Source organism: Electrona antarctica (genome assembly GCF_951216825.1).
Source record: "Electrona antarctica genome assembly, chromosome: 10".
In the NCBI taxonomy this organism is placed as follows: domain Eukaryota; kingdom Metazoa; phylum Chordata; class Actinopteri; order Myctophiformes; family Myctophidae; genus Electrona; species Electrona antarctica.
Window position 1 is genome coordinate 16678794 of NC_136791.1, and position 26315 is coordinate 16705108.

The following is a 26315-nucleotide window of genomic DNA, read 5'->3' on the forward strand; positions in this document are numbered from 1 at the left end:
TCGGGCCTTAGTTGGCACCAGATCTCTTGCCGATGTCAAACAACCAAATGTCCAAGACCGGCGGAGCTTTATGCAAATACGTCAACGAAGCCAACGAGGAACAGACTGTTGCTAATCTGTTGGAAACCACAGCTCCCGCTCCCTCTCTCTCTCTCTCTGAATGGCCCATTGATGGCACATGGGAGTGAATGGCTGTGGCCAGGGCAGAACGGGGGCCAGAGAGGAGGATGATCTGGGAAGGCATGCCGCGCTGCCATGCCTTCAGACACATCCAGACAGATGTTGGGCGCTGTGCCCACGCACTGCAGCGTGCATACACAGAGAGGGACGAGCTTAGCCAGCCGGCGATGGAGATTTAGAGCCGTAATGGGCATTAATGGCCTCTAACTGGTGTGTTCGCGCTGAACTGTGGTACCTGCCGGTGCGGTTGGGGTTTTAGTGGCTTTTTTCCCCTTTCTTTCTCTTTTTTTTGTGTTACATCAGAGAAAATGGGTCCGCTTGGTTTCCACATCGGTCTGGCACATGTGCGCGTCTAGCCAATGTTTTGCATCAGCGGGATATTACACATGTGGGGGGAGGAGGGGGGTGTGTGTGAAAAGGCAGCCATGCAAGCATCTCAGAGTTTAGCAAATGTAAACGTTAAAACCGCAAGTGTTCCAGATCAGCGAGCAGACGCTCCGTATACGCTAACTGACACGTGCGCCCGGCGTCCGCGGAAAGTCATCTGCCACGCACGTTTTCCCAGTGTGGCCGCGGCGCTATTGATTTGCTAATGGGTGGGGGATGAGGTGCCTTGGAGTGTTGTTTGTCTTGTCTTGTGTTTTTTTTTGTTTTTTTTAGGCTGTTTACAAGGTGGAGGAACCCTGGTGCAGGCCATATGTTAAATTGAACTCAGACTCAAATGTTAACCAAACAATTAGGGGTCTGCACATTTTGTGCCCTGTCAGAGTCGGAAGTGGATTAACCAAAACTGATTTCTTTACTGTGTAACAGTGTGAGTGCACACTTCCCACTGTGGTCACTGGTAGACAGTTCTACGCCATACCCCTCTCAGCACCGACCGACCGACCGCGACGGAATGGCATAAAATGGCATATAAAAGCATAAATCTCTGCTAGCGTTTCTAATCGGTAGTGGTTGTTCTGCTTAGTTGTTTTTTTTATGGTCGTGGGTGGAGGGTGTGTGACTTTTTTCGACCGAAAATTAAATGGAATTAACACATGGCAATGGGCATTTTCTCTTTGTCTGTGGAGCACGCCTAAAAGCCTCAGTTGTACTTGTGTGCCGGTGTTGTGCTCATGGAAATAGAAGATCTACAAGCTCCCAACGCATCACGGTTACCATACGTGGCACCAGCGTGCAACCGAGTATAAAGCAGGCTTTAAACGCCGGCGAGGTACTGCTATACTCACAGCCTCTCCAGTTCCTTCATGTCATCAAAGGCTCCGCGCTCAACCACCCCAATCTGGTTCTCCATCAACTGTCTGCAGAGGGAGAGAGAGAGAGGGAGAGAATGAGACAAAGGAAAAGACAGACAGTGAGAGAGAGAGAGACATTCAGAGACTGTGTGATGGGATGCACATGCATTGATTCGCCATGTCTTCTGGAAAGGTTTGCTGTGTGTGTGTTTTAACACAAGTGTTGAGGCTGGGGGCTGTTTGTGTGGCCAGAGTCCTTGTAGCATGTGTACTCAAGGTGGCTGCAGGAGATTCAACACCTCGCACGCACACGCACGTACGCATGCACACGCACGCACACGCATGCACACACACACACAGGGCGGTGGTGTAGTGGTGGTCTGGGGCACGGTGTGGAATCTTGGCGAATGGGAAGCAGGGATGGCAGCCAGGAAAAGAGTTTCCTAAGGTGGCTGGGGGAGTGGGAGTGAGAGAGAGAGAGAGAGAGAGAGACGGGCCTAGGCTCTAGTGTGGTGGTCCGTAGGGTTTAGAAGGAAGGCGGTGGGGGAAGTCCAAGGGTGGGCAGCAGGTCAGAGAGTCTGTGAGTCTGTGATGGAAGAGCGAGGCCAGCTCCAAGGCTTTACAACTGGCACAATCAAGGGAAATAAGGTTGTGTGTGTGTGTGTGTGTGTGTGTGTGTGTGTGTGTGCATGTGCGCGCGCGTGTGTGTGTGTATGTGTGTATGTGTGTGTGTGTGTGTGTGTGCGTGCATGCGTGTTTTGAACAGTACGCCTGGATCGAATCAACGCTGCGAGCTTCAAACTCGCGTGCAGCCGAAAAACAACACATTCGTGAGTGCGCTTGTGCAAAGGACGAATGCGTGCCTGCGCGCGTGCACACACAACACGCACACACGTCTTTTCCTTACCTGCGCTGCCAAAGCTAACGCACCGAAAAGCCTTGGATTGGTTTTCTGAGGAGTGCTACAACAACACGAGGTCGAGAGGGAGAAGAGATCCCTTCCAAGGCTTTCTGAAGTAACAAGAGCGTTCCTTCATTACGTATACAACTGTTCTGTGTTGAAGGCGACCCCTCCGGGCCACTGCGAGCGAACGAGGTACCCGCGCCACGCTGCGACTCAGCGGTCTGTGCAACTTCTCTCCCCCCCCCCCCTCGCCGTTGAATATAAATGCTAATCATTGTTCACGCTCCATAAATATAGAGAGAAGACTGCAATTCAAATCCGTCCGGCTGTCTCATGAATTTAGATGGAGGTGAAATATAAGAGCGCTTGCCTCTTGAGTGGAGAGAGAACTTTTCCTGTGGCTTTTAATCTCTCCGGTAGGTCTTATTTCCTTCTCTCTGTCTCTCTGTCTCTCTCAACTTTTAAGTTTTCAACAGTTTTGGCGTGTCCTCTCTTCACTCTCGTCTGTCGGCGTGCGTTGTGTGCGAAACCAAGTCAAGTGGGCAGCATGTTCATAAGTGTAGAACGCGGTCAATGGCTTAGAGTATACACTTCATTGTTTTACGTCATGTATCATTTACTGACCTTTTGACCGATTTGCGAATCTCACACAAAAGGCAGAATAGACCAGACATACACACAGACAGACAAACAGCCAGCCAGCCAGATAGACATACAGACAGCCAGCCAGACAGCCAGCCAGACAGACAGACAGCCAGCCAGCCAGACAGACATACAGACAACCAGACAGACATACAGACAACCAGACAGACAGACAGACAGACAGACAGACAGACAGACAGACAGCCAGCCAGCCAGCCAGCCAGCCAGCCAGCCAGCCAGCCAGCCAGCCAGCCAGCCAGCCAGCCAGCCAGCCAGCCAGCCAGCCAGCCAGCCAGACAGACAGACAGACAGACAGACAGACAGACAGACAGACAGACAGACAGACGGAACGGTGATGATATAAATCAGCTGGCTTTCCTTTCTAGACTGACAGGTTTGCTCGTTGACTGTAAGGACACGCCTCCCTTCCCGTCGCGTCTTGCCCTAGGGGTCACCCGAGGGTCAGCGGGGTCGAAAGTCAACCCCACTGTTAGTCTGTCTTCAGGGCCGCTGTTGACCTGCCGAGGGTCATACCCTTCCCCAATATACACACTGACAGACACGGTGTGTGTGTGTGTGTGTGTGCGCCCACGTGCGTGTGTGTTGTCTGGAGAGTGGTGCAGGGAAGGGGAGTCAGTGGGTTTTTACAGTCTGGGGGAGGGGAGGAGGAGGAGGAGGAGGTGGTTCTGTCTTTAGCAACGCTGCAAGAAACAGTTTCCTCCCTACTTGGCGTCGGTGACAAGCTGGCAACGTGTAGGCATGTAACCTCCACAGCCAGAGGAGGCATAGTGTTGATTTCGTCGACTAACACTGTGGCGAAAAATGTTCGTCGACTAATAGGCCTACCTTTTGCACTGACGAAAACTAAATAAAATCTAAGCTACGATGACTAAAAATAAGACTAAATGTATTGTCATTTTTGTCACTCTGAAAATACTAGCAGATCTACAAGCTCACAGCGCATCTCGCTGCGACGCGCTGTGAGCTTGTAGATCAGCTACTTTCAGCACACATAGTAGTATAACATCAGGCATTATGACGCCATCTAGGCCCGCCACAAAACATTTTAGTCGACTAAATCAACTGTACATTTAGTCTACAAAAAAGAGACAAATACATTTCAGATGAAAGAAAACTAAATTCAATTTTATTCAAAAGACTATGAAACTAAATCAACACTGAGGAGGAGGAGCAACGACAGACGAAGCCATGTGGAGGTTCTTGGAGGGGTTCCAGGTATAGGGATGTAACGTAAATCCATTCAAACGGGTGACAATTTAAATTGCAATTTGAATCATGATGCAAACGGCAGAGGGCACGTAAAAACAAAGAGAATACAGTATTGTTAAATTGATAATTGATCAAAAAAAGTTTTCAGTCATTAGCTACCGATTCTTTTTTTTAGGCTTTACTTCTGGAGGTCCCTCTGGCACAAAACAAATACATATCGTATTACTACAAATAGATATGAATGTATGGGTCTTTGAGAACCATTGTATAGAGCAGGGGTTCTCAACGTTTTTGGCCGGGGACCCCCGGAAATGCTTTGGCAATGTCTCGGGACCCCCGCCCCGCCCCCTCCCGACCCCCAATATAAATTGACTGCTACAATAACCTTAACCCATTTTGGGCGGGAACCCCTTTTGGTGTTTTAAGCATTATGTTATAATTTAGCTATTGAAAAATAGAAGATCTACAAGCTCATAGCGCGCCACAAGCTTGTAGGTCTGCTATTTTTTAAAATAATTTGGCGACCCCCCGAGGGGTCGCGACCCACGGGTTGAGAACCCCTGGTATAGAGGAGTGGAGGTACTGTATAGAGGACTCTGGGGCGGTTGGGTGGAGGGACCATTGTATAGAGGAGTGGAGGTACTGTATAGAGGACTCTGGGGCGGTTGGGTGGAGGGACCATTGTATAGAGGAGTGGAGGTACTGTATAGAGGACTCTGGGGCGGTTGGGTGGAGGGACCATTGTATAGAGGAGTGGAGGTACTGTATAGAGGACTCTGGGCGGTTGGGTGTATAGAGGAGTGGAGGTACTGTATAGAGGACTCTGGGGCGGTTGGGTGGAGGAGTGGAGGTACTGTATAGAGGACTCTGGGGCGGTCGGGTGGAGGGACCATTGTATAGAGGAGTGGAGGTACTGTATAGAGGACTCTGGGGCGGTTGGGTGGAGGGACCATTGTATAGAGGAGTGGAGGTACTGTATAGAGGACTCTGGGGTTGGTTGGGTGGAGGGAGGAGTGGAGGTACTGTATAGATGACTCTGGGGCGGTTGGGTGGAGGGACCATTGTATAGAGGAGTGGAGGTACTGTATAGAGGACTCTGGGGCGGTCGGGTGGAGGAGTGGAGGTACTGTATAGAGGACTCTGGGGCGGTCGGGTGGAGGGACCATTGTATAGAGGAGTGGAGGTACTGTATAGATGACTCTGGGGCGGTTGGGTGGAGGGACCATTGTATAGAGGAGTGGAGGTACTGTATAGAGGACTCTGGGGCGGTTGGGTGGAGGGACCATTGTATAGAGGAGTGGAGGTACTGTATAGAGGACTCTGGGGCGGTTGGGTGGAGGGACCATTGTATAGAGGAGTGGAGGTACTGTATAGAGGACTCTGGGGTTGGTTGGGTGGAGGGAGGAGTGGAGGTACTGTATAGATGACTCTGGGGCGGTCGGGTGGAGGAGTGGAGGTACTGTATAGAGGACTCTGGGGCGGTTGGGTGGAGGAGTGGAGGTACTGTATAGAGGACTCTGGGGCGGTTGGGTGGAGGAGTGGAGGTACTGTATAGAGGACTCTGGGGCGGTTGGGTGGAGGAAGGAGTGGAGGTACTGTATAGATGACTCTGGGGCGGTTGGGTGGAGGAAGGAGTGGAGGTACTGTATAGAGGACTCTGGGGCGGTTGGGTGGAGGAAGGAGTGGAGGTACTGTATAGAGGACTCTGGGGCGGTTGGGTGGAGGAGTGGAGGTACTGTATAGAGGACTCTGGGGCGGTTGGGTGGAGGAAGGAGTAGAGGTACTGTATAGAGGACTCTGGGGCGGTTGGGTGGAGGAAGGAGTGGAGGTACTGTATAGAGGACTCTGGGGCGGTTGGGTGGAGGGACCATTGTATAGAGGAGTGGAGGTACTGTATAGAGGACTCTGGGGCGGTTGGGTGGAGGGACCATTGTATAGAGGAGTGGAGTTACTGTATAGAGGACTCTGGGGCGGTTGGGTGGAGGGACCATTGTATAGAGGAGTGGAGGTACTGTATAGAGGACTCTGGGGCGGTCGGGTGGAGGGACCATTGTATAGAGGAGTGGAGGTACTGTATAGAGGACTCTGGGGCGGTTGGGTGGAGGGACCATTGTATAGAGGAGTGGAGGTACTGTATAGAGGACTCTGGGGCGGTTGGGTGGAGGGACCATTGTATAGAGGAGTGGAGGTACTGTATAGAGGACTCTGGGGCGGTTGGGTGGAGGGACCATTGTATAGAGGAGTGGAGTTACTGTATAGAGGACTAGTCTGGGGCGGTTGGGTGGAGGGAGTTGAATTGAGGAAACAAGGGGAGGACAGGACAGGGGGGTCTAGTAAGGGCCTGGCGTGGTGGGGTGGGGGCTGCGTCTAATGATATAACTCTAAAAGAGTCTGGGCTTAACTGGGCAGCAGGAATTTTGTTGGGCTCGCGTTACATCCAAAATGCATCCGTCCGTCCGTCCGTCCGTCCGTCTGTGTGCTGCTTCCTTCCCCTGTGCTTTTTAAAACCACTTCAACCCTATACAGCGACCATATTCTGGGGCTAAACGTCTGGTGTAAAACAGCAAGTCTACAAGCTCACAGCAACACGTCGTTGGACGTGAACCTTGTAGATTTGCTACTTTACTAAAGATATTTAGTGTTGAGCAAAAACAGGAGGGGGGCTACCATAGAGCCCTGGGGGACTCCGGTGACGGTCGACTGAGTATAGGGTCAAAGTGGTTAAAAACCTACGGCAATATTCATGTGTGCACTCCCACGAACACACACACACACACACACACACACACACACACACACACACACACACACACACACACACACACACACACACACACACACACACACACACACACACACACACACACACACACACACACACACACACACACACACACACACACACACACACACACACACGTTTACAGACACTTTTAACACTGTCATCCAAAGTCACAAGTGCTGTTTAATTTCACCCGCAGAGTAAGTGCTTCGGCTGTGTGTGTTAACTGTTGTTGAGGGCCTATTTAGAAGCGAGGCTTACGTCCATGGCCACTGTGTGCGTGCGTGTGTGCGTGCGTGCGTGCGTGCGTGTGTGAGAGAGAGAGATCATAAGAGCTACTACAGTAGACAGAGTTGTGAGGGATTGAGGTCCATTATGTCAGTGTGACTGCAGTCTCTCAGCAGCTTTAATGTACTCTGAAGGGCTGCTCTTTAAAAATGTCATGGTCACTCCACCGTGTGCATGCTAATTTGAGCACTTCCAGCAGGTCCTGCAAAAACACGCCGGGTCGCATGAGAGTATTTGCATAAACAGTGTGCACTACAAGTGCGCACACACACACACACACACACACACACACACACACACACACACACACACACACACACACACACACACACACACACACACACACACACTATGCGGACAAACGGAAGAAAGCTCATAAACACAAAGGTGATTATACTTACAGAACACGGAGGTACTTGAGGCCAGCGAAGTCGCTCTTGGTGATCCGTGTGAGATTGTTCCCATTCAGCTCCCTGCAAACACACAGGGAAATTAATAATTAATCTTGATTCTCCCTTAGGGCCTGCTAAGCCCGGTGACTAACTGAGAAATCAGTGACTCAGAGACCACTTCTTGCATTGATACCCGAGTCACGATTTTATGTTGCCACATTACAACCACATTACGAGCCGTGTAGGAGTATAAGTACAGGTGTGCGCAGCGCACGCTGCGCGCACACACGCACACACACACACACACACACACACACACACCAAGCCATAAGCCGTAAATGCACGTGAAAAAATAATACCTAAGCCTTCTTTCAGCACTGATGTGTCTATGAAATGCAGATGGCTGCGTCCGATGTTACATTTGCATGTTTGCCGTCTGCGCACACGACCCCGCAGGATGGAGGAACTTGTCTCAAGTTTACCCACAGCTCCAAATTCTACCGGGTCTGCTCATTATTTTTCTGTAAAGTTGCTTCGTGCCAGGGACCCCCGTCCAAGATTTGTGTTGTTAAAAGTCGGGCTTGTTTACATAAAACTGGTATAACTTATTTATCTCGCGGAATCTGGCAACACCGCCGGGGCCCCCAACAGAGAGCGAGCCCCCGCCCCCCTCCCCCCATTAAAATGGGATCCACATCCTGGCTGCCTGCTTGTCTTTCTATCCCAGCCTTCTTCCCTCTCACGCAGCCACCCCACCCCTCCCTCTCGCTCCCTGTCTCTCTCCCTCTCTCTCTCTATGTCTCTCTGTCTCTCTCTGTTTCTCTCTCTCTCTCTCTCTCTCTCTCTCTCTCTCTCTGCTACCTCACTCCACCATTGGTAGGGGGGGATTAACCAGGAGCCGGCTGGTTTGTTGGTTGGTTGGTTGGTGGTGGGTATTTGGGCTGAGCCACGGGGCCACAGGGCCACAAAGCTAAGTGCTGTGTGGATATAACGGGTTGGTGTGTGCAGCTTCCCTGCTGAGAGCTGGAGGCTCTCCCACTGGACTGGGCGGCTGGGAGGAAAAGACGGGGAACAATAGATAGAGGAAAAGGTTAGAACTGGCCATTTGGATTCTCTAAACTGGCTACAACAGCGAGCCTCCCCCGGAGGCTGAAAATGAACCTTTTCGCTGTGCATCCTTTTGACTGATGAATGATGACAGTGATGATGATGATGATGATGATGATGATACAGTGGAATCTTGGAATGTATCCCCTCTCTGGACTTAAATCAACTATCTGTAGTAATGGAATGGATGCTGTCTACGCTGACATTGGTTTTGATAAAGTGCTAAATAGCAATATTTATATAAGTTTTTCTTTGGCACTATAAGTAATTCTTCCATGATTCCTGGGCTCGAAACCATACGCAATGTCTCTTAAAGGTTCTACTGTATATAGCACATTAATCAAATGGTGCTATATAGAGTCCTTAGAGGTGCTTACACTAGGCTGAGGAACCAGTGGGAAACCTCTAAAGAGCGATACAGGGGCTGAACTGGTTCTTTGTACGGCAGCAGCTGTGCTCAACCACCCCAAAGAACCACAGCAGAGCCACCATGTCTGTGGGTGTACAGAAGACCACAGTAAATGGGCCAACGACACCTTAAAGCAAGCAGGACCAATAATCAGCACAACCACCTCACCAACAGCTTCAGTATTTAGACATGTACGGTACTAGTACCACACTGCTGCTGTTGTGGCTGAAACACTTAAAGGACCACTTCACCACTTTTCAACCTATCTTCATATAATACGGGTCCTCACTAATAATCATGAAAAAAACGCGCAGTTTTTTTCTACTCGGTCTGTGTCTCATAGGAGATGAGATGATTATTAGTATATGAAGATAGGTTGAAAAGTGGTGAAGTGGTCCTTTAAACCCCTGTAGGTTTACAGAACTGGACTAGAGTGACAACTGTACTTTGACCACTTTTTTCCATCTACACCAAATCCCTTTGCCAAAAATAGCCGATCAAAAAGCTCACAATTCACCGCATTGTGAGCTTATAGACCTGCCGTTTTTGGCTAATGTTTTCCCCACAGAATATGGACGCTGGGGTTCGAGTGATTAAACAAACACAAGCCGAGGGGACAAGCGTGTAGTAGGCCTTTGAAAAAGCATGATAAAACTGGTGCTGTACTTTTTGTCTATTTTATTAGTTTATTTTTCTTTTCTTTGTTGTCGAACGTATAATGTCTGTGATTATATTGTGGACTGGTACTTGCTATTTCCTTTGTGTGTGTTATGTTTAAAAAGATGGGTGGTTCTACACAAATGTGAACCTGTCAGAACCTCAATAACCTCAATTGGAAAAGAAATTAAAAGAAAAAGCATGATAAATCTCCAGACGGTATACTAGACATGCGTGTCTTCCAGTATTTTGTTCATTCATGAGAGCATGTTTTGAATAACAGCACAATCGATCACGTCACATTTGATTAGGAGGTACTATTTGCAGCTGCCGCAGCCCGCAGTACGTCCTGACCATTTGTAAGCATTCCTTCCGATCTAGATTTCCGGAGAGCCGGAAGGGAAGCTCAAAGTTCTAGCTGTGGCCGATGCATTTTTCGGCAAGAGAAGCAGAACTCGTTACTGGGCACCATGTGGGGCGGACGCGGCCAAGAGAGAACGCCATGCGGAAGTGCAAAATAAAGACGATTGCAAGCCAAGACATGACATGACATGCACAGACGAACACACACACACACACACACACACACACACACACACACACACACACACACACACACACACACACACACACACACACACACACACACACACACACACACACACACACACACACACACACACACACACACACACACACACACACACACACACACACACACACACACACTTAACCATACAGAGTCAGGCTGGCAAAGAGTGGAATCAAGTATGATCAATATGATTTGGACGACGCACGCACGCACGCACGCACGCACGCACGCACGCACAAAAATCAGAAATTGAAACCAAAAAGTAAAAACCTATGCTTAAGGCATATACCCTTTCCCCCACCCCCCTCTCTCTCTCTCTCTCTCTCTCTCTCTCTGAGTCAGTTCAGTCACTCTCTCCTTCTTTTGCTTAATGACCACTCCAGGGACTGTAGTGCTATGCAGTACACAAGAGAGTGGTCATTATAGACAGATGGCGTGTGTGTGTGTGTGTGTGTGTGTGTGTGTGTGTGTGTGTGTGTGTGTGTGTGTGTGTGTGTGTGTGTGTGTGTGTGTGTGTGTGTGTGTGTACACAGGTGCATGGACAGACCAACTGAACAACTGGCCACGGGAAATAAATAATGGAGTGAGCTTCATTAGCCCAAGGTCCAGTGCACTACACACATGTTCTGTTCATTACAGGTGCTTGTGAGAGCGCACACACACACACACACACACACACACACACACACACACACACACACACACACACACACACACACACACACACACACACACACACACACACACACACACACACACACACACACACACACACACACACACACACAAGCACACGCACACTTTTGGATTCCCAATGCATTGTCTTCAGGGTGGTCGTAACTGATGTTGCCCCAAGGAATTTTGGGACATAAAGAGAGCAATGGATGGAGAGACACTTGAAAGAGAGAGAGAGAAAGAGAGAGAGCGAGAGAGAGAAAGAGTGTGTGTGTGTGTGTGTGTGTGTGTGTGTGTGTGTGTGTGTGTTTGGGGGAATTCGGGCTTGAAATGACGCCCTTCAACCGTGGACCAGGACTTGACCACATAAACATGTTTTATGATGGAGAACAAAACAGTGTATCTGTTCTTTCTTTATTGTTCTTGGCTCATCAACAAATGTTCACTCTCATCATGGCACGTTTTCACCACATAGGACCGGCTCCACGTGACTCCACTCTACTGTTGGTTTTAATGTTCACTCTCATCATGGCACGTTTTCACCACATAGGACCGGCTCCACGTGACTCCACTCTACTGTTGGGTTTTAATGTGGGTACTAAGTAAAGTAAAGTACTGTAGAGCTGGTAGAGGTTATTTCCGATACTGCTTAAAATGCTGCTATCGGTATCGGTGAGTATGCCAGTCTGTGCCAATCTGATACCACATCATTTATCATGATATTTCATTTACAGTCATATTTTGATCGCTTCAGTTGATGTTGAACGACTGTTTCATACGCATACTGTATTATTTACATCATTATTGTATTAACTATTTTATTAACTGGCTGACAACGGAATGTGATGAGCGGCCCTCATGAGCGGCCCTCACTTCCAATCAAGTGTTATTTTTTTTCTTTATTCCTAGTTAAGTGGTTCTCAAACATTTTCATTTCAAGGACCCCGATAACTCTGATAGTGTACAGATGGAATCCATGTGTACACTAGTACACCAGATCTGTAAGGGTCCATTCAGATTACCTAAGAAAGAGGCAAACGTTTGTTTATCTGTGGAACCGAATCAAACAAAAGTAATGACTGAACTCCGCCAATTACAAGTGCTTGTCAGGGTGTGGGGTCCCCAGTTCAAATATGATTATCTTGAAAAAACACAAAAAGTTTGAATATGGACTGATTTCTGGTTTCTGACTGACAGCAACGACGTAAAAAAGCACACTTCTCGAAAATGCGATGAATCAAGAAAGTAATCGATAGAATGATAGCTAAGAAAATAATCTATACATCGCTATGACAAATATCTACCAGCGGAGGAGGTACTACAGTACATGCAGCACAAAACAAACCTAGTCAGTCAAGCTGCAGTGGAAAAATGGCTTAATATTGAATTATTCATTCAACATCGGAAGCTATGGAAAAAGGTACAGAAAATCCCATCAGTAGGATGGCAATTCTTCTAGGCTGAAGGTTTTACTCTTGCGGAGCCTGAGGTAGGGCTACGCTTTTTATCAGAGGAGGAGATGAGGGACGCCTAGCAGCCTATACGCACAAACAGTGGGGGAACACAGACCACTGCTTTGATGGGTCTGACCCTACCTGAGAGAAGGCCACTGGGGCTGTGGGGAGCCAGTGTCTCTGACCCTACCAGAGAGGAGGCCACTGGGGCCCGAGGGGAGCCAGTGTCTGGGACCCTACCTGAGAGAAGGCCACTGGGGCCTGCGGGGAGCCAGTGTCTGTGACCCTACCTGAGAGGAGGCCACTGGGGCCTGTGGGGGGCCAGTGTCTCTGACCCTATACCTGAGAGGAGGCCACTGGGGCCTGTGGGGGGCCAGTGTCTCTAACCCTACCTGAGAGGAGGCCACTGGGGCTGCGGGGAGCCAGTGTCTGTGACCCTACCTGAGAGGAGGCCACTGGGGCCTGTGGGGAGCCAGTGTCTGTGACCCTACCTGAGAGGAGGCCACTGGGGCCTGTGGGGAGCCAGTGTCTCTGACCCTACCTGAGAGGAGGCCACTGGGGCCTGCAGGGAGCCAGTGTCTGTGACCCTACCTGAGAGGAGGCCACTGGGGCCCGAGGGGCGCCAGTGTCTCTGACTCTACCTGAGAGAAGGCCACTGGGGCCCAAAGGGGCGCCAGTGTCTCTGACTCTACCTGAGAAGAGGCCACTGGGGCCCGAGTGGAGCCAGTGTCTCTGACCCTACCTGAGAGGAGGCCACTGGGGCCCGAGGGGAGCCAGTGTCTCTGACCCTACCTGAGAGGAGGCCACTGGGGCCTGTGGGGAGCCAGTGTCTCTGACCCTACCTGAGAGAAGGCCACTGGGGCTGCAGGGAGCCAGTGTCTCTGACCCTACCTGAGAGAAGGCCACTGGGGCCTGTGGGGAGCCAGTGTCTCTGACCCTACCTGAGAGAAGGCCACTGGGGCTGCAGGGAGCCAGTGTCTGTGACCCTATCTGAGAGGAGGCCACTGGGGCCCGAGGGGAGCCAGTGTCTGTGACCCTATCTGAGAGGAGGCCACTGGGGCCCGAGGGGAGCCAGTGTCTCTGACCCTACCTGAGAGAAGGCCACTGGGGCCTGTGGGGAGCCAGTGTCTGTGACCCTACCTGAGAGGAGGCCACTGGGGCCTGCGGGGAGCCAGTGTCTCTGACCCTACATGAGAGAAGGCCACTGGGGCCTGTGGGGAGCCAGTGTCTCTGACCCTACCTATGAGGAGGCCACTGGGGCCTGCGGGGAGCCAGTGTCTCTGACCCTACATGAGAGAAGGCCACTAGGGCCTGTGGGGAGCCAGTGTCTCTGACCCTACGTGGGAGGCCACTGGGCCTGCGGGGAGCCAGTGTCTCTGACCCTACCTGAGAGGAGGCCACTGGGGCTGCGGGGAGCCAGTGTCTCTCAGGGTAACAAGTCAAATCTACTCCCCTGTCAGCGAGGGGCCTTCTCTGTTCTGGTCAACTGAACGCAGCTGGGATTCACATCACATTCAGACAGGAAGGAAGTTATGCACACTTCTTTTCAGAGGAACTCTCTCTCGTGCGCACTGCGCGCGTGCACACACACGCATGGACAGTTTTGGACACAAGGACACGGACACACACACAAACACGCATGTGTGCACACCTACACTTCAGAACTCACAATTTACGAGACACAAGACAATAACTCGTGCTCCTCTTTGCAATCATGTGCAAATCCACGCACGCACGCACACGCACGCACGCATACGCACACGCACACACACGTCCGCGCAGGCATTCACGCGGGATGGTCAGTGCAGTCCTGTGAGCTACACGGTTGGATGCGCGCTAGCTGAACCCTCATCAGTCATATTGAATTACATGGAGGGAGGTGGGAGGTATATGGACTGAGGAGCAGATAGGTATAGAACCCTATAGTCCTCCACTCTGGAGTCGAGTGGTGCTAGCCTCCGTGTCGTAACAGCTCCACAGGGAGCACATAGTTTATGTTTCACTGTCTGAATAACTGCAGAGATACATATGTGTATGTCAAACTGAAGCACGCAGTCCAGCTGTCAAAGAGAATAATCAGGGGCCATATCCGTGGAAAAGACTTGGTCCTGTCCTGAGTGTCAAGTCTGCAGGTTTTCTGCAGAATATCACTCACTACTACGACACTAAGGTTAGGAGTCCAACTAGTACTGGTGGTCTGCAGGTTTTCTTCAGAATATCACTCACTACTACGACACTAAGGTTAGGAGTCCAACTAGTACTGGTGGTCTGCAGGTTTTCTTCAGAATATCACTCACTACTACGAGACTAAGGTTAGGAGTCCAACTAGTACTGGTGGTCTGCAGGTTTTCTTCAGAATATCACTCACTACTACAACACTAAGGTTAGGAGTCCAACTAGTACTGGTGGTCTGCAGGTTTTCTTCAGAATATCACTCACTACTACGACACTAAGGTTAGGAGTCCAACTAGTACTGGTGGTCTGCAGGTTTTCTTCAGAATATCACTCACTACTACAACACTAAGGTTAGGAGTCCAACTAGTACTGGTGGTCTGCAGGTTTTCTTCAGAATATCACTCACTACTACGACACTAAGGTTAGGAGTCCAACTAGTACTGGTGGTCTGCAGGTTTTCTTCAGAATATCACTCACTACTACGACACTAAGGTTAGGAGTCCAACTAGTACTGGTGGTTCACAAATGTTTTATGAAGGACCCCCTTAACTCAGAGTTACACTCTCAGAGACCTGTTGTGGTCATTCAGGGCTAGCTCGCCATGCGTTTCTATAATATTATTGTCTACTCAGTTTGTATGTCCGCAGCAAAAATGGAATTTTGACAAAAATGTCCACCACAAGCCAGCATGGTGAGGACCCCTGGAATAATCTAATCTAAAATGAATGTGTACATTAACGGCTGCGCTATTTTACTGCCTTTTTTTCCGGGCGAAGGAGGCTTAAGTAATAGCGTTTGGCACGGCGGCAACATAACGTTCCCTCCACGGACAGATGTTTTCTAGCAGTGAGTGCAGTGTAAACGTCCAACTCTGAGACGTGCACAAAAAGGACCCAAATGGGTCCATTTGGTTCCATTTCAGTCTTAAGAGGGTGTAATTAACAAAGGTGTGTGTGTGTGTGTGTGTGTGTGTGTGTGTGTGTGTGTGTGTGTGTGTGTGTGTGTGTGTGTGTGTGTGTGCGCGCGCGCGCGTGCAGGCCTCACCATAGCCATACTGCAGAGGTATTACTTAAAAAAAAAGGCTGAAAATGATTAAGGTATCATTTCCCCATTCGAATGGTGAAGGATTTCCACCTCCGACCGTTCCGAGTCAAATCCATTCCATCCTCCCTGGAAGCATGGCGAGGATTCCCCGCGCTGACACTCTTCCTGAAGCGCGGGTGGATTTATGACATCACTGACTAATCCTTCTTCATCCACCCCCCCACCCCCCAACCGACCCCCACCCAACCCACCCGGCCCCAACTTTCTGCCGGTGGGAGCCGGTGGGACTGCTTCCTGGCTGTATACCCCTTCTTCTCCCCCCGGGGCGGACGTGAGTTTGTAACGCTCCGCATAACTCAAAGGGGGGGCTCGGAGCGCCGCCACGAACGCTGAAAAACTCATTATGTTTATTTCTGCCAGCTGTTGGGGTCCTCTGGCGCTTTGGCGAGGGGGAACCTGGTTTGAATTGAGCGGTAATACGTTGAAATGGAAACCACGGGCTTTAGGGAGGAAAAGCAAACACCCGCTTGCTCGCTAATGCTTGCGCACACATACATCCCCACATATCCACACATGTGCTCGCTACTACCGAGTGTGCATATAAATATGTACACGAAGGAATGCACATGCACACACAAGTGCGCCTGTTATAAATAAAAAGGGTGCGTTTATACGGTGCTTTTTTTGTTACGTTCACCCATTCGAATGCTGACGGTAGTGGAAAACCACGCAAGGCACCGACCTGCTCATCGGGAGGCAGTTAGGGGTTCAGTGTCAAGGCCACTTCGCCAGGGAGGGGCTGGGGATCTAACCGGAAATCCACCTATCCTGAGCCCCTGCTGCCCAAATAGGTTAGGTTGTAAGTCAAGCCACAGAGCAGATATAATCAGATCAGAGAATTCCAATGAGAGTTGGGAAACACATGCACCCATTATTCATACCCTTTGATATGTGCATGATCATTTTCCACAACTTTATGTATTACAGGTGAGGTCCCTTTGCAAGATAGAAAATCTCTTTGACGAGGGAGCCCCATGGTCCTTATGAATGAAAAGCACAAGGACAGTTAGTACTACAGGTTCACAATAAAGCCACTGTGGCAAGTCAGCTTCTACGTCTGCTTCTACGTCCGAGTACCACAGGGGCATTTGTCTGCATGGGACGAGTTCCGTCCACACTGTGGGGACAAGCAAATAACCGCAGGACTGTGGTGAGGGACGCGCAACCCTAACTCTTACGGATGCCCCTAGCTTATCACAACCACACATGGTGTGAAGGGGTCTCTCCCTCTGCGGGAGGAGGGCCATGGCTGACAGCCCTGACGGTTGATTTGCCCTAATGAATGAACCTAACAGGTTGTTGTGTAGACTGTATAGAGCATCCCTTTGGCTGCAGCCTCCGCAGCATATGGACGTGACAGCTGTGAGACACGCAGGGAGCGAGACAGGGAGAGATGTGACGAGACAGTCTCAGAGACACAGGCAGAAAGGGTTGAGTAACACGGCGAGAGGAAGAGAGGCACACGCAAAGAACATGAACCCAGTAAAACCTGGGGCCGATTCTACAAAATGTCTTCATATCCTTTAAACGTTTTCATGTCAAGGACCCCAAGATTATATGTATTTGGCTGCGCTCCAGCATCCCAACATATTTTGTTCCAGGGACCCCCAGAAGCAAGGAGGTGTTAAGTGTCTTGCTCAGGGACACTTCAACCAGGGCTGGGAGGCAAACCGGTGACCATGTGATTACAGGGACGCTCACGGCTCCTTGAGGGGGTTCCTCCAAATGGACCCTTACAGGTCTGTAACTCTGAGAGTGTACAAATTGATCCATTTTGTACACTCTCAGAGTCACGGGGGTCCTTGAAATTAGACAAAGTTTGCTTGCTGCCCAGTACAGTGCAGTGTGGTGATGTATTAGTGCCATATCGTATGGACCTCTGGTCACCAGAACTGGGGAGATGCTGAAGAAGGCCGTCCAGCCCAGCCCAGCGCAGCGCGCTGTCTGGACGGCCTCCGTGGGGACCGGAGGCCTGGCGTGGAGCTAGTGGAGGCAGTGAGGAGAGACTGACCTACATAGTGGCTGGCTGGTGAAACACGCTGCTAATACAGAACCAGCCAGGAGCGCCAGCTTACTACAGAGAGAGAGAGAGAGAGAGAGAGAGAGAGAGAGAGAGAGAGAGAAACCAGACCGCCGTGACCAAAATAACACACACGCAAACCTAACTGGAACACTTCTCTCCACACTCGGGGAGGTCAGATTTCTGCTTAACTTGAACTAAACATTTCCCCTATATCCGAACGCAGCTTTTAGATGCATAGGCTGGCTGCCACTTGAACCCTATATGGTTATTTGACCGAGGTCCCCCAGGGGTCTATAGTAGGCACTCTGCCTTTTTTTCCCCTCTCTCCTGTACGCCAAATGCCTTCGCCGAAGACTGCAAGCTCAACACGTGTGTGTGTGTGTGTGTGTGTGTGTGTGTGTGTGTGTGTGTGTGTGTGTGTGTGTGTGTGTGTGTGTGTGTGTGTGTGTGTGAGAGAGAGAGAAACATGAAGGCTGTTTTTGTAGCTTCTGTCTGGCCTCGGGGTTTATTTACAGATCTCAATCTATTCTCTCAGGACCTGAGAGCATCCTCACCGATAGGACAGGCAAATACATAACTGAGATCCCACGTGCACGGAAAACGCGCGCACACACACACACACACACACGCGCGCGCGCACGCACGCACGCACGCACACACGCACACACACCTTTCCAGGCTTCTAGATAAGAGGCGTCAAAGTCAACACAAACATGTACTCTCTTTATCTGGCCTCCACACAACTGCAACCTTGACAAAAACTATCCCACCTGGATTAAGAAGCACAACAGAGATTGGGAGGAGGGGGAGTAGGGGGGGGGGGGGGGGGGGGGGGTCAACTCTTACAATCTCAGAGTTAAGACAACACTTGGGGCTTTGCGGCGGTGCCTTGCTAGCAGAAGCTGCCGGTGTGTGTGGGAACCAAACATCAGTGGGACAGAATAAAGGAACGGCCGCGCGAGGAGGGACATTGTTAACGTGGGCGGAAAGGTAACACATAGACGGCCGGTGATAAAACATAGATAACTCTATGTGACTCTCTCTCTTTCTCGCTCTCTGAAGTGAATCAATTAAACATCTGTTGCAATGTGTGTTACTCTGGCTCACAGACTGGGAAAATAACTGCCCAACACACGCACACAAGCACACACACATGCATGCACGTACATACACAAGCACATGCACACACGCATGCACGCACGCACGCAGGACAGCATTGAAAATAAATCCAAATCCAAATAAATCTCCAAAATAGCTCGCAGTAGATAACTCCAACGCTAACCCCTATAAACCTAACCTCTGAATGATGCCTATAATCCTAATCCCGAAAAAAGTACACATCCAACCCAAACTTGGGCAGGTGCCGAGCGGTGAGTAGTATTATATACACAGATCAAGGAAATGAAGATACTCGCACACTGTGGGCTCCGATGCTAGTGAAGTGCCTTTATTTACACAAAAACGTTGACTGTGACGTTTCGAGCGCAATGCTCTTCCTCAGACTGATAATCCTAATCCCAGCATGAATCTTTTCCTAAATCGTAAACTTGTATATATCCAAAAATCCAGGAAAGGACCATGCAGGAAAATGGTCTCAAATGTAGTTGTAATGTTCAAATGTCCGTACAAGTGTAGCAATATAGTTGTAGAAGTGCATGTGTGCGTACATACGTGCGGTATGTGCGCGCGCACACACACACACACACACACACACACACACACACACACACACACACACACACACACACACACGCGCGCGCGCGTGCAAACGCACGCACGCACACACACACACACACACACACACACACACACACACACACACACACACACACACACACACACACGCACACGGAGAGCATGAAGAGCAGTATGTGAGGGTCTTTCGTGGTTTTATAGCTGCACTTTGCATCAGAAGGAGGGGGGAGTGGGGGGGGGGGGGTTGTGTGTTGTGGTTTTTCAGATTCCTGCATAAAGGCTCTTCGGGGGGCCGCCGCGTTACGACGATCCGTAAACGTACGGTGTTAAGTACAGTGGTGCTGCGTGCCAAAACATCTGCCGCGCCACATCTAGTGTGTGAGATTTTACTTTTCTTGTTTTTTTTTCACTCCTTCCATCAAGACATCGGGCTGCTGTGCACGACAGATGTGCGCCGGTGCCTCGCGACTCGTCGACGTGATGGATGTGTGTGCGTGAGACCGCGTGACGTGTCGCATCTCGCTTGATCTACAAGTATAAAAGGGTAACTCTATACGCGTCTCCTTTCCCGCAGCGTGCACGTGCACATGCGCACACACACAGTCACACACACACACACACCAGCATGTGCCGTCCAGAAACCTCATATCTCATTATTTCAACATTCCTTTTTTGTTTTTTCTTTTGTAAATGAATGCCCTACTAAGCCTACTTCATCATACAAGAGTGTCGCACAAAACTAGTGAAAATAGCCGATCTACAAGCTCACAGCGTGTTGCAATGCGACAATTTTCACTTGTTTTTTTCGGCCGACATCTACGATGTGTTCCACTCACCAGACCCCTATGCGTAGCGTAGTACCCCCTCTAGAACACTGCTACTCAAAAATTGGGGCGTCTTTCGGGGCATCTCCCCAGCTGAAATGTGTTAATAATATAGCATCAAAGTTTTTCTTTGATGCTCCCACTTTATACTCTGGCTATTTGAGAATAGCCGATCTAATAAGCAACAACAACGTGCCCCTGCACTGCGATGGGAATACATACAGTTCAGGGAACTTTGACGAAAAAGGTTTGAGAACAGTTGTTCTCAACTAATTAATTTTGAAGGACCCTACCCCAGTTTGATATGGATTAGGCCACGGACCCCCATTCAATACTTTATTTAATCTCTGTGATTTTACAGCATGCACTGTAAAATCCTTTTCATTTAACTGTGGAACCTATACAGAATGGACCCAAAAGCAATCTCTCTCAGCATCACAATCGGATCAGGAGGGCATCTCTACACAAGTCAGAAAAGTGTGTAGTGGTGTGATATGTTGCTTTTAAGACCCCCACCAACCCTCTGCCCCATTCCCGTTTCCCAGCAGACCCCTCCACCCCCCCCCCCTAACCCCCACACCACCCCACCCCCCGGGTGACTGGCAAGACGGGGCGGGGTCGTGGAGGGGGAACGACTGACTGACTTCTGGAAGGAAGATGAAAGCGGATTCGTGGAGGATTCACCAAATTCAATTTTCACGGTCTGCGGAGCCGCAGTCACTCCTAGATAGGCGTGCAAAGTAATCATGCACGTGGCCGCCTGCATGCGCGCGCACACACACACACACCATCCATAAACATGACACAGGTATGGTAATAGGACCCCGCACTTGGATGCGTGTGAGTCTAAGCACTCTTTGACACACAAACACACGTGCATGCGCGAACACACGCACATGCCAGTGGTAGGGTTACACGGTATAGCTGGTAGTGTGTGAGAGGGTGCTGGGCAATGGATGCAACGACACACGCACACACACACACACACACACACACACACACACACACACACACACACACACACACACACACACACACACACACACACCTCAACTGTCATCACTCTATTCTGGCCTGCTATTTATACACAGATGATTGTGTGTCAACTGTAAGGTGATTAGTTCATCCCTAAACACCGATCAAGACCAACAAACTGAAACACATTTAAAAGCCGTAGGATTAATCGACAAACAAGCTTTATATATATCATGGCAATGTGGTGAGACGCTTGAATACATAGAAAGAGAGCGGTTTTCCACCTCAGTAACGCCACAGCTGTGTGCGTTATTGCGCAGTAAACCGAAATGCTTCCATGCCTGTAATTTCAACAATTACTCTATTGGGGCTTCAACATTCCCCGGAATCATTCGCATCTGAATGGAGAAGAACGTGGATGGTGGAACATAACTAAAAACACCAAAAAAAGGGGGAAAAAAAAGAAAAAAGAACAATGAAACCCTACCTGCCTCAGAGCTATTGTACTCCTCATAATGACTAAGGGAATCGCAAATGATTTATTCATCGCGTGCGTTTTGGGGCCGGGGGGTAAGTGTGATATGTGTTATTATATTATATTATATTATGCAGGGCACACAGCACACGGGTAAAGTCCTCAGTGTAAATGAATCCGGTTGCAGCTCCAGAGAGTGTACTAATGTAACCAAAAGGGTAACAACTGTGTGATTTCACAGGGCTGTATGGTGGTAATCCCTTCGCTGGTGATTAACACCTCGGACGGTATGCCAGTCTGCCCCTCGTCTCTCCTCCTGTTCATCACCCCCCACCCCCCACCCAACAAGTAATAATAATAACAACCCACTCCTCTCCGTCTCACAGCGGTGCATCTCCCCGCCCTGGTTCGTTGGTTGGTTACAGTGATGGAAAAGTATAACTAGGTACATTTTCTTAAGTACTGTACTGTAATTTTGAGGCGTTTGTACTTTACTTGTGTATTTCCCCAGCAGGCCAATATACATTTCGGCCAATTGAAAATAGCTGGTCTACAAGCTCAAGCATCGCTCGCGCATTGTGAGCTTGTAGATCTGCAATTTTCCCAAATATTTTTATACATTTGAAAACTTGAAATGAGACATTAACCGCATAACGAGTACATTTTGATGGCAATACTATTGTACGGATACTGGAGCACATTTTGAATTCTGGACTTTTACTTGCAACACAGAGTATTTCTACATCGCAGTGTTGATACTTTTACTTAAGTAAAACATTTGAGTACTTTTTCCCCCACCACTGGTCGGTTGGCCCTGGCTCGACCGTTTGGCAGGTGTTGGGGGAGGAGGAGGAGGAGGAGGTTGTGTTGTGTCTTGTCGGCACTGGGGGGTAAATAATGGATCAGGTGGCCTTCGGAGCTGTCAACCGTATATATGTGTACACCACCGAGCTGGTGCCAAAAACACCACAGGCATTCCATGGCACTGTTATGCGCCCACAACCCACCCCACCCCACCCCACCACCAACCACCACCACCACCCTACCCCACACCCTTCACACACACGCTCATATAAACCTGGCCATCAAAGCAGAGGGAGCCCCCTGTGCTCACATCTCTTCAAGCCCCCCCTGTGTTTTCATGTGCGATCCCATGACTTATTCACTGCGCTCACTCTCTCTCGCGCACGCACGCACGCACACACGTGACACGCAAATTCATAAACAAACACATGTGAACGTTAAATATATACAGCCGCACACGCGTGGGCAACGCATGAAAACAGACTGAGAAACACACACACACACACACACACACACACACACACACACACACACACACACACACACACACACACACACACACACACACACACACACACACACACACACACACACACACACACACACACACACACACACACACACACACACACACACACACACACACACATACATATGGCGCCCAGCCTCTGCCTTGCGTACTCTGGAAAGGCTCCAGGACGCGTGTGCTAATCTTAGTGCAAGGCACTCTCTGGCACAAAGGTGCTTCTCTGCAGGCCGGCCTTCTGCAAATAGATAAAGTCACACGCACATGCGCACACACACACACACATACACACACACGCGTGCACACGTCACACGCACACACACACACACCTCCAATCATCTCATTGACGCGGGTGGAGGAGGTCGAGGTTATTTAAGCGGTCGGTCTCACAGAGGAGGATTCATCAATAGATTCATTAAGGTGATAATGCAGAGAGAGAGAGAGAGAGAGAGAGAGAGAGAGAGACATGGTAGGGAGGGGGGTTGTTTGGTCAATACTCGCAGTCTCTCTCTATCTGATAAGGCTAAAGCTATCCGTCTAGCCTGAGTCATACCTTGTCATTATTGAGAGCACATCGCTCACCGAAATTGTTTTGATCGATTGGTTCTCAAAGTTGTCCAGCTGAAATTCTGTTATTTTATGCAAGTGTAAAGTATAAATGTTGACTAAACAAGGGTTACATTTCACAGTAAAACCCTTGTTCATTTATCAATCAAGGTCTGTCGCTTCCAGAGTATAAAAGGTAACCAAATGGACCCACAAGGGCCCGTTTAAATTGGTATACTCTCTCAGAGTTAAATTAACACTTCAAGGATGTTGCTGTGTTGTTGGTATTAATCTGACATGGTGCCGTATGTTTCTTTCCTTTCTTTCATGTGGCTGTGTTATCAGCACAGCAGATACATGAGAGAGGGAGGAGGGGAGATAAGGAGAGAGAGAGAGAGAGAGAGAGAGAGAGAGAGAGAGAGAGAGAGAGAGAGAGAGAGAGCGAGAGAGAGAGAGAGAGAGAGAGAGAGAGAGCGAGAGAGAGAGAGAGAGAGAGAGCGCACGAAAGGGGGGGAGCAGTGTTGCCATGTCCGCTTATTATAAGCAACCTTTGGTAGATGCGGGTTGCAGTTTTTTTTTTCTGCTTATTTGGGCTTCCGTTACATTTTCATAATTTTTTTAATCAATAATCATTTAAACCAGTCAACTATTCTCAAATAATTTCATGTCATGGACTCCCAAATTAATGATGTATATTGATTGTATTCCTCCCTAAACCCTATCTTAAAATGTTTCAATTGTGCCAGGGAGCCCCGTACCAGATGTGTGCCGTTACAATGTTTTTAAAAAAAATCTAATTTACAAATGGCCAGTGTATATAGGTTTAAAGTGCTCATGTGGCCTATCAGTCACAACGTCTGGGCTGGTTTTCGTTAGCCTGGGTTCCAGCCTGATTCACTACAGTCCTGTGGATTCCACGCAACGTATAGTCAGTGGAACCCAGGCTACGTTTTCATAGACCTGGTTGCTTATTTAGGCCCATGTCTTTCCCCCGGTGTGCGTGGCAGCAGGAGGCAGGAGACTCTCAGTCTCGTTACAGGCTCTGGTCTGACAGAGCACAGGAGGTCACACCAGATCCAAAGCCACACTGACAGGAGGTGTAAATGGGATTCTGCTGTCTGTCTCAGCAGCCCCAACCGCACCCCACCCAGCAACACCCCTAATTACCCCTAGCCTACCCCCCCCAAAGAAACCATCCACTTCTGGCGTAACCACTTAAAACACCAGCATCCGTACTGTGGGGGAAAGCCTTTGCTGGGAATATCCGATCGACAAGCTCACATCGTGAGTCGTGACCTATAACGTTGGGTTGTGAGCTTGCCGATCGGCTGTTTTCAGTGAAAGCGTTCCCTCACACAATAACAGGAAACAGAGAAGACACTAGTACAGACCCCTGAGGGACTCTGCTCCACCATATGGGGTTCAAGTGCAACACGCACGGCAAAACCGCGGGCGGAGCACATGCAGACACGCGTGGAATCACGCACGCACAGCACTGATACACAGGTTAACAATTTGTTAATACACCATCACAATCGTTTTAAGCACTTTAAAACCATTTATGCGGTGGCTATTCAGAAATAGCAAATCTACAAGCTTAAGCTTGTCCATCTGCTGTTTTGTTTTGTTTTTACTCAAAAAAATGCTCTATTGCACAGCCGGGGGTTCCTACATATTTTCAGATGAGGTCTGCAGCAAAATACATTTTGAGGGTCCTTGACAATGAAAAGGTTTGAGAACTACTGAGTGTTTGTTTTTTTAACTTCTGCATGTGAGTTATGTATATAGTCCTGTTTATAGGACTGACATGTCCTGGCTCCTTCCATAAAGCTACCGCACATCGCTGCAGGTTAAGGTTACGCGCTTAACGAATCTCTGCTGACAAAACTCTCCAACCTCAGGGCCGACCATAAAAACTCCACTGACCGTTACTCATCTGGAGCCCAAGTCATGTGCATGTAGTGCGCGCACCACACATACACATACACATACACATACACATACACATACACATACACATACACAGGGCAGTGCATGGGGGACCTACATGTGGGGTTAGGGTTGGAGCGGGCCGACTTGCACAACCACCTTGATGAATCACCCTATATAACGCGCCGGAGAATGGGATACTCTCCATTGTTGAGTAACCTCTCCATGGAGACTAACTACCTTCTACATGACCCGTGCACGCACGCACGCGCGTGCGCACGCACGCACGCGCGTGCGCACGCATAGACAGCAAGTGACCCAGTGACCTTTTTTACGCGCAACGTGTTAAATCACATTAACCCTAGCTGGTGAAAGTCCCCGTTTTGGGGCATGTCATTATATATGGGCGGACATTTTCAAAGGTTTTCACGTCATCTTTGACAATAGCAGAGCGCGTACTAATCGACCAATTGCGCGACGACAACGTCGTGCAGTGAAGTCAGAGTTAAATTTGGAATCAGTAACTTTCATTATGCGGCACTGCCTTCGGGATGTGAACCCTTAGGGCCGATTCATACTCCTATTTTAGAGCCGAATAAAAGTCGGTTCGGCGCTGTAGAGCCTACAATGTGACGTCATTTGAGGTTCGGGGGGGGGGCGGGTACCGTCCTAAAGTCGGCTCTTCGGTG

At 49.4% G+C, this 26315-nt stretch overlaps 1 protein-coding gene across 1 annotated transcript in view; it reads right to left on the bottom strand.

Moving 5' to 3' along the window:
* slit1a (slit homolog 1a) overlaps positions 1-26315 on the bottom strand; it is a 159278-nt gene that overhangs the window by 130055 nt on the left and 2908 nt on the right. The window contains exons 2-3 of the mRNA XM_079512412.1: positions 7666-7737; positions 1413-1484 (exon numbers count right to left, since the gene is read on the bottom strand). Coding sequence (XP_079368538.1) covers positions 1413-1484; positions 7666-7737 — 144 coding nt within the window. The remainder of the gene's footprint in view (positions 1-1412; positions 1485-7665; positions 7738-26315) is intronic.